General features: G+C 38.0%; 1 protein-coding gene across 3 annotated transcripts in view; it reads left to right on the top strand.

Annotated features, from left to right (window-relative positions):
• Nucleotides 1-875: 875 nt before the first annotated feature.
• Nucleotides 876-14399, top strand: part of RUNX1 (RUNX family transcription factor 1) — a 210101-nt gene continuing 196577 nt past the window's right edge. For all 3 annotated transcript variants that reach the window (XM_020789339.3, XM_072994111.2, XM_072994110.2), the window contains exons 1-2: nt 876-1070; nt 1270-1388. In XM_020789339.3, the coding sequence (XP_020644998.1) occupies nt 1331-1388 (58 nt within the window). In that variant the 5' untranslated portion in view covers nt 876-1070; nt 1270-1330. The remainder of the gene's footprint in view (nt 1071-1269; nt 1389-14399) is intronic.

Below are 14399 nucleotides of genomic sequence, written 5' to 3' on the forward strand. Positions count from 1 at the left end.
AAGGAATTAAAAGCTGACACAACAATCATTTCTTTGTTCCTAAGTTAAGTGGTGCCTTTCTTTAAAGTTTATAATTGGTACTCAAACCACATAGCATTTTTTTTTACATTACATGAAAGAAAGATGCATTTAAAATATCAGGTTCTTCAATCTGTACCTTATTCCTGTTAACTTCAAAATAAGAAAAATAAGCCCAACTGGGGGAGGCTTAATACACACAAAAAGTTATGTCCCAGAAAGAAGCACAGCAAGAAATAATAATAATATAAAAACAATAACCACTCAAAAACACTTTAATGTTCAAAGAGCTTCAATCAGATGATCACAGTAATCCTTCCCTCCCCCCCCCCAAAAAAACCCTTTAAAGACTTTGCTAATCTTTGCTTCATTTATTATTTGGTCCATCTATGCCTTCAGACTCATTTTAAAAAGGTACAGTTGAATCAATGCATCTTATCCTCTTTTGATTCTGAACTGCCTTTAAGAAAGAAGATTGCTGTTCTCCACCTGCTGAACTTTTTGAAAAGTGACTCCTAAGTTAGACGATGCCCTATCCATCCTCTTTCAGCAACAGCCTAATGCCAGGGTTTAAATTACTATTGAATAAGTACTAATGAAATGTCTATGAAAATAATCAGGAGTCCCAGAAACCACAAGCAACAACAAGGCAGAGTTATCCTTAATCAGCAGAGACCATTTGTAGAACAAGGGCTGGTGAGTCAGGCTTGGTCTCTTTCTGCCTCCCAACATAATTCTTTCTTTGCTGAATCTAAAAGAGGGCAGGTGGTGGGGGAAGCACATTGCTCAGAATGTTTTGTGTGTGGGTTTTTTTTTTTTTAGTCGACATCACTGAAATCATGTGATTGCCAAGAACCAATTGGAATAAGCAGTGGAAAGGGGAACAGTTAAATTTGTAATATTGGTTGTGTGAAACACTTCTTTGGGCCTCATAAACAACCACAGAACCACAAGTTGGGTACAGTGGCAGTCACACAAGAGTGGGTCCGGGATATTGGTCAGTAGGCAGGGCGAATCATTTTGACTGCAAACCACAAGAGTTTCGTAGAGTGGTAAGCATCATGAAACCACAAGTGATCCGCTATTTCTCTTTCTCTCTCTCTCTTTTTAACAAAACAGTTCCACTCTTTGTCTGTGAGAAAAAGAACATTATTATTGAATTTATTTTGCTCTGCAGACACAAATATGCAAAGTGCAATGGCAGCACAGAGATCTGGGACAATGACCACTCTTTATTTTTTGCTTCCCAAGGTGAAAGAAAACATATATCATCTCCTTTTCAAAGAGAGAATACATTTTTAAAGAGGAAACCATGGCTTCAAACAGCATTTTTGACTCATTTCCTTCTTACCAGCAGTGCTTCATGCGAGGTAAGTGCCACTTAAAGCTTTTAAATATACTTTTGACTCATCCCTGTCTAGGAAAATGCATGTTTGCACTTTTTCAGTTAGCTCTTAGCAGCATATGTTTTTCCATGATTATTTAGTCATGTTCTAACAAAATCTGAAGCATGAATAGATTACCAGCTTGCTTCTACTGGACCATTCGACAGAGTGTTTATTTCAGTTGTTCAAGTCACCAACTCATAATCATCAATGTTCCGCTTTGTAGACATGGCTGTTATAAATCACATAAATTGCATGCAACAGCAGAGGCACAAACCACCAAAGGAGTGTTTAGCTGTATGGGCAGCCTCAGTGCTTTGGTACTGGACTCATTTAAATAGCCAAGAGCACATGCTTGCATGCATCATAAGACTTGACAGAGTAAAAAGCCAACTTGAGCATCAAGCTAACAAAACATGCTGTTACCCTGTTTATGCATTACTCTGGAGACTGGAAGAAGTCTAGAGCTGGAATATTAGTGCTGGAAGTAGGGAACATGCATGCTTTCTCTCCAGCTGGCAAAACCATTCCTTGGGACAATTTTGTTTAAAGGAACATTTGAGAAACTGGTAAGCCACAAGGTGGAGAGAATGGAGCAAACTGGATGCATAACTTGTTGCTTGCTCTGCAAGCATACTGTATTGTCTTTTGCAATTAGAAGTACCGTATTTTTTGCACCATAAGACACAGTTTTTCCCCACAAAACAGGGGGGTGGAAAGTCTGTGCGTCTTATGGAGCGAAGAAAACAATTATATTTTCCTGTTTTCTTCTCCTAAAAAATTGGTGCGTCTTATGGAAAGGTGTGTCTTATGGAGCGAAAAATACAGGTAATGTGTTACCAACACATTTGAGAAAATGAAACAGCTGAGACATGGGGTACAACAAAGTAATCTGTAGGACTTTGACTTATTCAAATACTGCCTAAAGTTCGGCTCTACGTTTGCCATCCTCACAAAGCATTTTTGTTGATTAAAAAATGTAATAATAAACAAGTCAACTTGTGTAAGTGGGTCAAGAAACTTTGTCCTTTCGCACTAATTCATGATATGATTTTTACTCTTTCTTCTGGAAAAGTATTCAAACTTCAAAGCTCTGGTAGAAGTCTGTGCTGATGTATCTTATGATAAATCCAACATTATGAAGTGAGTTCTTATTAATTTTAATCTGGCATTGGTCAGGAGGGGAGGGGCAGGAGAGGAGGGGGAGGGAGAAATTCCAAATTCTTCCATCCTGCTGCCTCAGGAGTGGCAAAATGAGTCATCACGACTTATTTGTATGAAGAAGCTGTGCTAAAGTATGTGGAGGGGCTGCAAACTGTTGTTTCTGTCCCTTGTGGACTGGAAACAGGGGTGAACATACCAGAAAAGAATGCTATAAAAGCTTTATTTTATAGTACAACTATAAGGGGTTTAAGTCACATTTTACAGGCAACAGAAGATAGGTTAGCTGAAGCGAATCAATAGGAGTTGCATGACTCACATGTCTTTTAGGAGGGAACATCCTTTTAGTAACAACAATGAATGTGCAGTAAGAAAGTACTCAATCATTCCTGACATTTCCTTTGGGCTGCAAACAAGCAAAGGAAGCAATATTAGTAAACTAATGAAGGTCTTCCTGAATGTACTTGGATTGACTTGTTTTCTTTTTCTTCTTCTGCTCATCCAAATGTTTATTAGACCCTTTGTCTACAGGACAGGAAGGCATTATTGAGGAAATTTTATTCATTTGAAATACAATAAAATGTGAACTTTGAAGTGTTCTATGTGGTGTGGTGCACACAGCCGGCATGTTCTTGAACATTGACTGTAAGAGGGCCATAAATGAAGATATGTGCTTAAATGGATTTAGCAGCAGTATTAATCAGGGCCTTAATTATCCACTGCCATAAAGTGAGATATATTTTTCAACAAAATGCAGCATAATACTGAGAACTTTTATTATTTTATTTTATTTTATTTTATTTTATTTTAGACTATAACTTCCAAAGTTGCCCATTGTTCTTGTTGGCTAGAGAATTCTGAGTGCTGAAGTCCAAGAAAGCAGTGTTTCTAAGTTCTGAGTATTGCATTGCCTTTGTATTTTTGTTAAACCAAGTGATATATATATCCCAATACAGTACAAGGAATGCCTCCTAGAAAACAGTCCTCAGAATCCTATTAGTGATTCAGGTATGCATACATTAAATTGTGGAATTCACCATGGCAAATCGCTGCTAACTGAAAAGGCACCAGCCCCATTACAAGAGATGTGCTTGATTGTATAATTCACTTTGTTAGCTAAGAGCAATTTCCTATGATGAGTTACCCAATTTAACTTATACACATGTATATCGTTAACAGGATTCTGGATGATAAAATCCTTCGGCATGATTAACTCTGAAAATTGGTCCTGTGCAACAGTAGTTGCACAGATGGGTAGTACCAGTTGATGTCAGTGTTAGCGGATTGTATTATTACAATGTGCCTGAAGATACTTTCTTTTGTTCATTTCATTTGCCCACATTTCCCCATCTAGCAATGCACACCACAAACTTCTAGATTCTCTCCTCTTCTGTCTCATAAGTGCTTGTTCTGGATGTGTGCTTCACCACCTAATTTTCCTCAGTGGCTTCTGTTGGTACTTTCTCCTCTGGATATGAATAACAAGTGATTCCCTGACAGCTGCAGAATTAAGCTTCAATCCCAGCAAATAGGAACAGTTTAAACTGAATGGTGGCCAAGTTGGGAGCGAAATGATCTTTCAAAGGAGCATCAGGGAATTTGCACAGCAAGCGCTTGCCTGTGAGAGTTAGCTGTTTATAATTTGTGTGCTTGTTTAATTTGCACCACACCTTTCTCCTTGTAGAGGGACTCAAGAAGGATTACAAAGGGTACTGTATAAAAACACAAATATAAAAAACCAATCATTAACATCCTCTTTTAACGTGGTATGATTGATTATCCTTGATCACCTATTTGCCATCATTTGGGTTTTATTGATTTATTTGACAGTTTTGACTGATTATATGTCGGGTTTCTGTTAGTACATTTTGATTTGTTTTATTTCGTGTCTATCTCACTCTGGATGTGAACCACTCAGAGCAGTGTTTATCACTACTCAGCACAGTATGCAAGTTAAATAAATAAATAAATAAATAAATAAATAAATAAATAAATAAATAAATAAATAAATAAATCATAGATAGATAGATAGATAGATAGATAGATAGATAGATAGATAGATAGATAGATAGATAGATAGATAGATAGATAGATAGATTAAACATATTAACTATTAAAAGCATGATCTAAAATCCTGCTAAAACATGTTAAAACCCATTTTAGAAAGATAAAATAACAATTCTCCACTTAAAAACCACTTCTTCCCCAGTGTTTTACAAAGGAAAAGCCTGCCTGAAAAGTATGGTCTTTACATGCCAGTGGAAAAACACAAAGAGAGGGTGTCAGCCTGATGTCCTGTACAAAGGAGTTCCGTAGCCTGGAAGTAGCCAGTGAAAATTATTTCTAATCATACAAATAGACATAAGTGGGCATAGTGACTGTTGGTGGCACACTGATCTTTTATCCTGAAACTGAAATATTCCACTACAGTTACTAAAGAACCTTTATTCAAGATACAAGGTCAAAGGTTCCTCAAAATTTTCCATTCCACTCTGCCATGTCATGAGTGTACCACCTCATTCTGCTGCCTGAGCCTGAAAACCTTAGTTCCAGAACCTAAATTGTTTTTGAACAATCTAACTCTGATGACATTTCATGACAAAAATTTAATTGGAATAGATAATGTCAGTCTATAGTGAATATTTTGTCATTATTTGTCTAAATCAAATCCTAGCCTCAATTTGACTGGACCCATTGAAATCAACCTGATTAACATAAGCAAGTCCCATTCACTTCAGTTAGCATAATCAGGACTGAAATGTTATTAACAACTAATTAACATAAATATATATATGGTTTAAATATGAGAGGCTTGAAGATTTATCAAAAAACATGTGTGTGTGCGCGCAGATTGTGTGTGTGCATGCCTGCATTTGCATGTTTCCTCCTTTTAGTAAGCTGCACACAATTTCAAAAACTTGACTTGACAAATACTTAGGTTTTGTCACAAGAAAAATAATCCTTCACTTGCTTAAATTGTTCTCGCCCCCATTTCTCAATACTGTTTATACAGGCTAGTCTTTACAAATGTCCAAAATGGTTATTTTTTCTCCCGCCAAAATTTATTACACCTTCTTTTGTAACTGAAATTATGGCCTAAAGGGTAGGGGGGGGACCCAAGTTGTTTTCTCCCATAGATTTTACTTTATCAGTCCATGCAGTTCTCTCAGACGGAAATCCATAATTCTTTCTTAGTGCGATAGTCAGTGAAAATTTGGGGGGATAAGAGAGGAGGGGGGAAGCAAATGCTGGTCCCACCCTCAGCGAAAACTGACAGGATCACAAAGCTTGTCATGTTAATTGAATGTGGTACACCACAAAGGATATGACCCTTTTTCTATCACACCACACCAGGTTCTCTTTTATGCTAGAAGGTAAAGAAAAAAAAAAAGGTTCTAATTAACCTTTCTTGGAGGCCTCAGCTTCCCTGAATATCACATGATAATTATGAAACTCACACTTACTCTCTTTTCTGTCTGTTTTTATTAGCTAATGTTAGGTGAAGGATGCACCCACTATAATATGTTCAAGTTCTGTGTGCTCTGCCAGATGGATGCTTATAGCTACAGATACTGAGACCTCTTGCCTAAAACTACAATTAAAAGAGGAATTCTATATGTTCCTATATGTACAGGCTGAAATCCTGTTGCTCAGTGTAGTAAGCTAAACTAAAGTAGGTCCATTGGTGAGTCAACTCCTCCATAAATTCCACTGACTCAAATTTGCCTACTTGATAGTGACTTACAAAGCTAAGCAACAGGATTTCAGCCACTGAATCCAGTGTGGTGTACAACAAAGTCAGTACAAGACTGCAGCTTTTGTGTTTGAGATTCTTCTTTCTGTCCTGAACAATGCTGAAGGAAAAACAGACAACAAAGCAGCAGAGGGAAAGCACCTTGCATCCCATGGCTTTCCTCCCTCCCATTGACAGGACTATAATGATTATTAAATTGTACCCATGTGGCCCACATAATAGCCCCATTCAGGCATTCAAAAAGATTTAATTTGAAAACATAAGCAGGGAGATTTCTGCCAGGACTCTACAGGCCACCCCCTGCCTATAGCTATCTCCACATGGAAAGGTACTGTACTGTCAGAAGAAAGAGGCTTCTGATACACGTGGAATCTCTCTGTGGGGATCCTGAAAAATCCAAGTTTTTGATCAGTTGGAGAGGCTTCAGGTATAGTGCACTGTCTTCTCATCAGACATGGATGCAGTGACACTCAGGGAGTGGGGTTAAAAACTTCCCTGCTTATGTTTTCAACATAACCATATTATTGAATGCTTTAATAGAGCCAACAGGTAAATTAACCTCCCCCGTTCCTGCTCTGCGGGATATGCTACAGCAACTCTACATATACTACCTTGAGACCTGTAAACTTGAATAAATCCATCAAATATTACTTATTCATTTAAGAGCATTTTTGTAGAAGTTTGTATTTTTAATGCGTCAAAGTGGTTTACTCAATAAACTTCATTAAAACAATTCATTAAAAAACTACAGATTACTGACACTTAAAAATCAGGAAAATAATAGGGACAACACATTGGTAAACAAAGAGAGTTTTATGGTTGTTGTGGGTTTTTCGTGTTCTTTGGCCGTGTTCAGAAGGTTGTTCTTCCTGACGTTTCGCCAGCCTCTGTGGCCGGCATCTTCAGAGGACAGGAGTAGGAACTCTGTCCCCAGTCCTTTGAAGATGCCGGCCACAGAGACTGGCGAAACGTCAGGAAGAACAACCTTCAGAGCACGGCCAAAGAGCCCGAAAAACCCACAACAACCATCAGATCCTGGCTGTGAAAGCCTTTGCGAATACAAAGATAGTTTTAGTTGCTGGTGAAAAGAGCATACACTCATTGCACTGAGAACCCACTTCATTTCAGTGGGGAGATCATTCCGTTGGAGGGGTGCCGTAACAGAGAAGACACTCTGTACTGCAGCCAGATGAGTCTCACTAGGTACAGTCACAAGGCCCATCACTACAGATGTGTTTGGCTTTTTCAATGCCATGCTATATCCACTATTTTACTGTTTAGAGCAAGCAAGCAATAATTTGTATATGAAGCAGCAAGACTTAAAAGTGTGTTTCCAAGATAGCATTGCTTCCCACGGTTTCATATGGAGTACACACTTCAGTGTTTCAAATTCAAACAAGAATGTGGGGAGCAAAACAAAGAGTTTTTTTAGGAACACAGTTTTTTTAGGAACACTGTGTAGCATCATTGTAGCTAACAAGGCTACCTACAACATGTCTGACTGAAAAGCAGAAAGAACAGAGAGGAAGAGGAAATGGCCTCCTGCAATTTCCTGCTACAGATACAGACAGTTATCGCCAGCAAAAGAACAATCTTATACCAAATAAGATGAAGTGCAATCTTCTGTGTTTGTTTAAGTTTAAATAAGGTCGTCTCCATTCTATGCATTAGCTACAGTCTATACTCAGTTCTACTGCAGTCTAAATAATGGGTTGCATTGTTTGTAAAACTACAGGAGTGAAAGTAAAAGTAATATGAAACAAAAGATTGTGGGGGAAGGAAAAGCCTGGTACTTAACAAGTCTATCATAATTAATGCTTTTGAGTTACTAAACTCTATCCTGTGTGTCAACCCTACGTTGGAACCCTGTGCCATCATGTGTGGGAGTGAATCCTACTGAATACTATCAGACTTAATTCCAACAAAATGTCCATGTTGTATGGTGCTGTTAGCTCCACTGCCCCCACTTCCCAAGCAATCTTATATTAGCTGTTATCCAAAAGATTATTATTTTCTTAATAAATATTAGTCGGATTCAGTCTGTGATCTATAATTCAAATACGACTTGAAAGGCTGCGGTGATTACCAGTATGTTGATCTTCTCTAAACAAAATGTTTTGCCTCGAGTGCAGGAGGGAGGGATCTTTTCCCCTTCAGTCATTTTGAATTACAAATGTCACACTAAGGAGTGGGAGGTGTTTTTGTTGTTGTTGTGGTGGTGGTGGTGGTGGTGGTGGGTTTTTTTTTTTTTTTGACTGCTACTCCCAGAATCCACTAGGAATTCCCCCAGAAACAAAAGTTCCATTTTATCCTCTGCTTTAATGACTGCGGTTTCTACCCATCCACACTGCTCCAATCAGAATAAATCACATTGTGATTATTTTAATACATTTCATTATTTAATAGCTTTATGTTGACTCTTTTAAATAAATCTTTTATTTTAACATTGATAGTTGCCTTGAGCACTATCATTTTAAGCAGAAAAGCAGAATATAAATGTGCTCAAATTATGAATTAAATTTAAAAAAATACTTGTAATAGGTAATGGCAATTAATCATTTTTAAAAGTAAATTCTAAAGCTCAGACAAGGGAATAATTGAAACAAGCCCATAGACAGACTATGCTCAGGCAAAGGGTCTATTCACCACCACACTGAATTTAAGGTAATGGGAATTAATCACTTTTAATAAACCTCCCTTGGTTGGCAAGGTATACCAGCTGAAAACCAAAACATCTGGAAGACCACATATTGGAGAAGTCAAGAGTACAGGATCAGGTGATATTGTATTTGCAACTTGCAGGACTCTGCAGAGCAAGAGACTGGATTCAAAGAACATAACCAAAGCTAATATGATAAAACTGCTCCAGATACCCCAAAAGCATCCAACATTACTCTTAAAAAAAAGAGTACCCTATACGGAAGTGTGAAACATTAGACTTTTTCTTGCTGTGAACACTCCTAAGACATTCCCTTTTTTGTAACATGAGCTGAAGGAAAAGATGCTTCTCCCTTTTCAGTAGCTGACAAGACTGACAGTTGAATCTAATTTCAACATCGATAACAGACTAGAATTCCCTACCACATACTAGGACAGCAGGGTTGTTTATGGGGTCCATTACAGACAATGTGGTAGACACAGCTGTGTTCTCCTACACAGGGGAGCAGCTGGAGGAGTTCATGAACAACCAAAGGGCCTCTGAGTGGGCTGGTCTCTACATTCTCAGAGGCTGCCATCACTGCTTCTCAACATCTGCTTGTCTGAGGCAGTCATTTGATTTTGCTTCTTCATAGGACCAGCCCTGTCATTCCTACCAATTTATTTCTGCAAATGTGAGTCACTTAGTAATCTCTCTGGGTATGTGAAGACTAGCCCACTCAGAGAACTTGGTACAATACACCCTTCAGATTCTCTAAGGAACATATCTAAAGACACATTATTGGATTATTGGAAGACCTTCCAAAATATAATTGTAGAAGACAGCTGATTAAGTAATATTATTATCCAGAGAATATATTTTAAGTAACTTAAATTAAGTCTCTAAATCTAAATTTGTTCAGACACTAATCTTGGAATCTTTGAAATATAAGAAATATATATTCATCTTTTTGAAGAATATTTTTATTTATTTATTTAAACTATTTACCCCACCTTTCTCCTAGAAAAGATCCAACACAGCTATTGTCATATGAAAAGTCAACCCAACTTCTACCAAAAGAGTTAGAAAGGTATCCTGTGGTACTTCAGGAGTAGTTTTATCATTGTCACCCCCTCAGTAGGTTTCTATGGCCAAGTAGGGGTTTGAACCCAGGTCTCTTTGTCACCAAAGGGTGACTACTGAATCTTTTGTATCCCAAGAAGAAGAACATTAAACAGCAAAGGACAATAAATGCAAAATGAATATATTTTATTACCTATTGATTACAGTTCTAAATAAAGGGGTTTCATGCATTCAGCATATTCACACCACATACATACTCACCAAAGAGAGAAGAATTCTTTATTTGCATTGTTCAAGTTCTAAAGAAACTAGTTAGTTCGAAAAGCCTTTTGGTTTCAGCAGACAAATTATGATTGCCCAGACCCCTCTTTTTATATCCCTTTTAGGCAGGTTGCTAGCTGGGCATGCACATTAAATGTTTCTTTGTTTCCCCCTAGATAAATGGTCCTTGTCACTTATTGTGAAGCACGGAATGCTTAATGTGTCTTCCATCACTTAGTGGACAGGTGTGGAATCTGCTTGATCCTATATAAATCGATTCTCTTCACAATGTTTTGTTCAATATGACGAGAACAACTGCTGCTTTTAATTGTGCCTTGTGGGGTGCTTCTGGGTTTTGGACTGCAACAACAGTGCCATCCGTCTGGCTTTTAAATATATATAGCTTTATTGGGAGTGGCAAGTGGGGGCTTTTAAAATTACATAACTGAAGTGATGCACTGCAGGCAAACAAAAGAGGACTTCCTTGTGCATTGTTATTATTTTTCCCCCATGTTCTGGCACTTCCCTTTTAGTATTGGGTGTTTCTTTTTTTTTGTCACCTACAACCACCCACAACCATTTTATAAGCAGTAACCAATTGTTTACAGTCCATAATTGAAAGCAGAATTGCTAATTTCAAAGTGAACACACATATCGACTTATAACTTATTTGACTTGAAACCAACTTAAAATACTATGGAATTGAAATCAGAACAAATCACCAGTGTAACTGGGCTCTCAGTATAAATTGCTACCATAATGGGAGTACCTCACTTCCCTCTAATAGCACTGGGGTTTTTTTCTCAGTCGAGCCTGGTGACATCAAGGGATGACAGGAGCTCTAATAAGAGCTTGGAAATGTTACCAATGGCCATAGGAGTTTTAACAAGAACAACAAACTTCTCAAGCTCTGCTTGTAGGCCACAAAACTGGAAAGGAATTAGGTTTCGTGAAGGCTACACCACCAGCCCTACCCATGTAGTCTGCTTTTTAAAATGGCATTATGCACTGGCTGGCATCTTATGAATTTGCTTATAGTTAGCACAATGTTATCACATGGCTGACTTTGCCCACTGACTCATCTAAATCCTTATATTATAACATGAATTATTACATTAGTTTTGTATTATGCAAAAAAACTTTAATAGAGCAATGTTGTCCCTTCTCTGTTTTTCAATGCATGCAAAGGCCCCTACATGAACTAATCTTTCTGATCTCCTTCTAATCTTCTTATGTCCCTTATTGGTATAGAATATAGATATGCAAAGCACATGAATGCCTCATTTCCAGTCCTCTATGAGGTACTGTTGTAATGAATCATGAAAGCTTAATTGCCCATCCAAAATCATACAGGAAGTTTGTAACAGAGAGAGTAAAGGTCAAGCCATGACACTCAGACAGCCTACCCATTTAACCATTCTTCTGTTGTATATTTGTGTCTCTAATGATAATTTAACAGATAACTTTATCACAAGGCATGGCAAAGGCCATGGGCAAGACTCTAGTTTATGATGAGAAATAGCTGCAAGGCAACAAAGGGCTACTCAGAAAAACACGGACCATAGCTTGTGGAAAGGAAATTGGGTGGGAGACACTCATAAAAAGATTGGCCTACTTGGAGAGGAGAAGAAAAAAGAAAGAAAGATTGTACAATGTCTGAGTCTTCTTTCTGTACAAGATGTTCTCTTTTTTATTTTAAAGGCCCGGGTAGCTCTGAAAGGCCCATCATAGGAATTACTGGAAAGAAAGGTTAGAATACCAACCTCCACCTCACCCACCCGCCAAAAAACCTCCAGTGTACACTTTGGTCAGTCTGACAAGAGGTCAGACAAGCCCAAACAAGATCTACTGTCTGGATATTGAATTAATGGTGCATTTTCCTCTGACACTTGGCAATGATTTTTAGTTCATAATTCTTTGCTCTGTTCCCAGTTACTATCATTGGAAGAGAACTTTAAGCAGTGTCTCTAGGAGAAGAGGCTGTGGCACAGCACAGTTTTTGCATGCACAACATCCTGTCTTTGAACCCCTGTTCCTCTTGTCCAAGAAATTTAAGGATAAGACATTCAACAAAGCTGATTTCATCTACACTGAAATAAAACTGGCAAGGAGTGACCAGTAGTTTTACTCAGTGTAAAACATTTTGATGCCTGATGGAACTTCTCATTACAAAGCAAACACAGGAGAGGGTGGATGCAAGGGACATTTGCAGGGAAGAGCAAGCTGGAAATCACCTCCCGGCTGTGTTTTTAAAATTTCCTAGGTATACAGAGGAGGCTGGCTGGATAGGTCAGTGAATTTGGTACTAGAGACTGGGGGTTTGATTCCCCACTGTTCCTCTGGGGAGAAGAGCTAGCCTGTGTGGCCTTGGGCCTATGAAAACAGCTAGCCTAAGCATGCCCCCAGAAGAAGGGAATGGTAAACCATTTCTGAGTACAGTGGTGCCTCGCATAACGTTTGCTTCGTTTAACGTTTTTTTCGCTTAACGTTTATTTTTTCAGAGTCAGATTGTGCTTCATATAACGTTTTTCCCTATGGGCGATTTTCACATAGCGATTTTGGGACCATGCTTTGCTTAACGTTTTTGGTTTTATGTCCCCTGCTTCACTTAACAATGTTCATTTTTTCAATTACAAAAGTGTCTTAACATGTTGGAAAACGGTTTTAAATGCTTGGAATCGTTAGTGCACCTTCTAAAATGTGTGCATACTTAATTTGGCGTTGATCTGACTTTTCGTTAATATTTTGTGAATTTTTTTCTCCCCCATAGGAAACAATGGAGCTGTCAGATTTTGACAGCTGTCAAAAGTTGGGGGGAAAAAATTCAGCATAAATTAACGAAAAGTCAGATCAAAGCCAAATTAACTTTTGCATCCGTTTTAGAGGGTGCAGAAGCTAATCCAAGCATTTAAAACAATTTTTGACCCTTTTATGACACACTTAAATTTGCAAAAATTGACTTCGCAAAGCCATTGAAATGTATTGAGTCGGCTTCAATACATTCCAATGGAGGAAACATTGTATCGTTTAACAATGTTTCCTATGGGTTTTTTCGCTTAAGGACGCCAATCCGTTCCTATTGGAACGGATTAACCGGTTTCCAATGCATTCCTATGGGAAATGGTGTTTCGCATAAAGTTTTTTTCGCATAAGGTTTTTTTTTTTGGAACCAATTAAAAACGTTATGCGAGCCACCACTGTACTCTATACTAAGAAAACCCTGGAAAGAGTCACTATAAGGTGGAATTGTTTCAATGACATGTAAGTACTAATTATATAAAAGAGAGCAGAATGGTGGTGACAAAGCACATTTTAAGAAGAAAGATTAAAATATTTCCTATTTTCCTGATTTCCACATTATTCTGGCAAAGGTGCTTAGGGACACAGTAGGCAGACACTGTATATCCATCCCTGTATAATTTGCCTGTGTTAATTTTGGATGGTCATCTAATGGAAACCTCCATCTTTTCTCTCAACAAGCATTGTTTGAGAGCCTCTGAAAGTTCATTTACCAGAATTCTTGCCCCTGATGTGTTGAGGGATTTACAGTTGGAATAGAAACTAAAAATTAAAATATGACGTGCCAATATAAACGTTTCCTGTTAAATGACTTTATTGCTGTGTGGATTCTAATGCAACCGGCTAGATCCTGATTATGCCAAAAGAGCAGTGTATGTTTCATGCAGACATAAGAGCTAAAAATAATAGCAGTGTATTAGACTTGATGTCTGCTGAAGCAGAAAACACCTGCAGTTGCTTAGCCTAGCATGAGAGACATACAAATTCTTCTTTGTTAGTTTTGCAGTGGTTACCCTTTTAGCATAAAAGTGAAGCTGTGTGAAAGTTGACAATTTTGTCTCATAGAGATTTGTGGGAGCTTTGTCACAACTCTTAGTAGAGTTGCAAGGGTGTAACCCCCCCCCCAAAAAAAAACACTTTGGATTTTACATCCCTTTATTCCCAGCTTTCAGGCCACCTTTGATTTATTTTTTTCTCAATCCTCCACAGGAATAATATGTTCTCCATACCCATAAATATGGAGGAGGTGATTTACAATCCAAATAGGACTAAGATTTGTGCCTAGAGCAAACAGTTAAAA

This window comes from Pogona vitticeps, chromosome 3 (genome assembly GCF_051106095.1).
Source record: "Pogona vitticeps strain Pit_001003342236 chromosome 3, PviZW2.1, whole genome shotgun sequence".
NCBI lineage: Eukaryota > Metazoa > Chordata > Lepidosauria > Squamata > Agamidae > Pogona > Pogona vitticeps.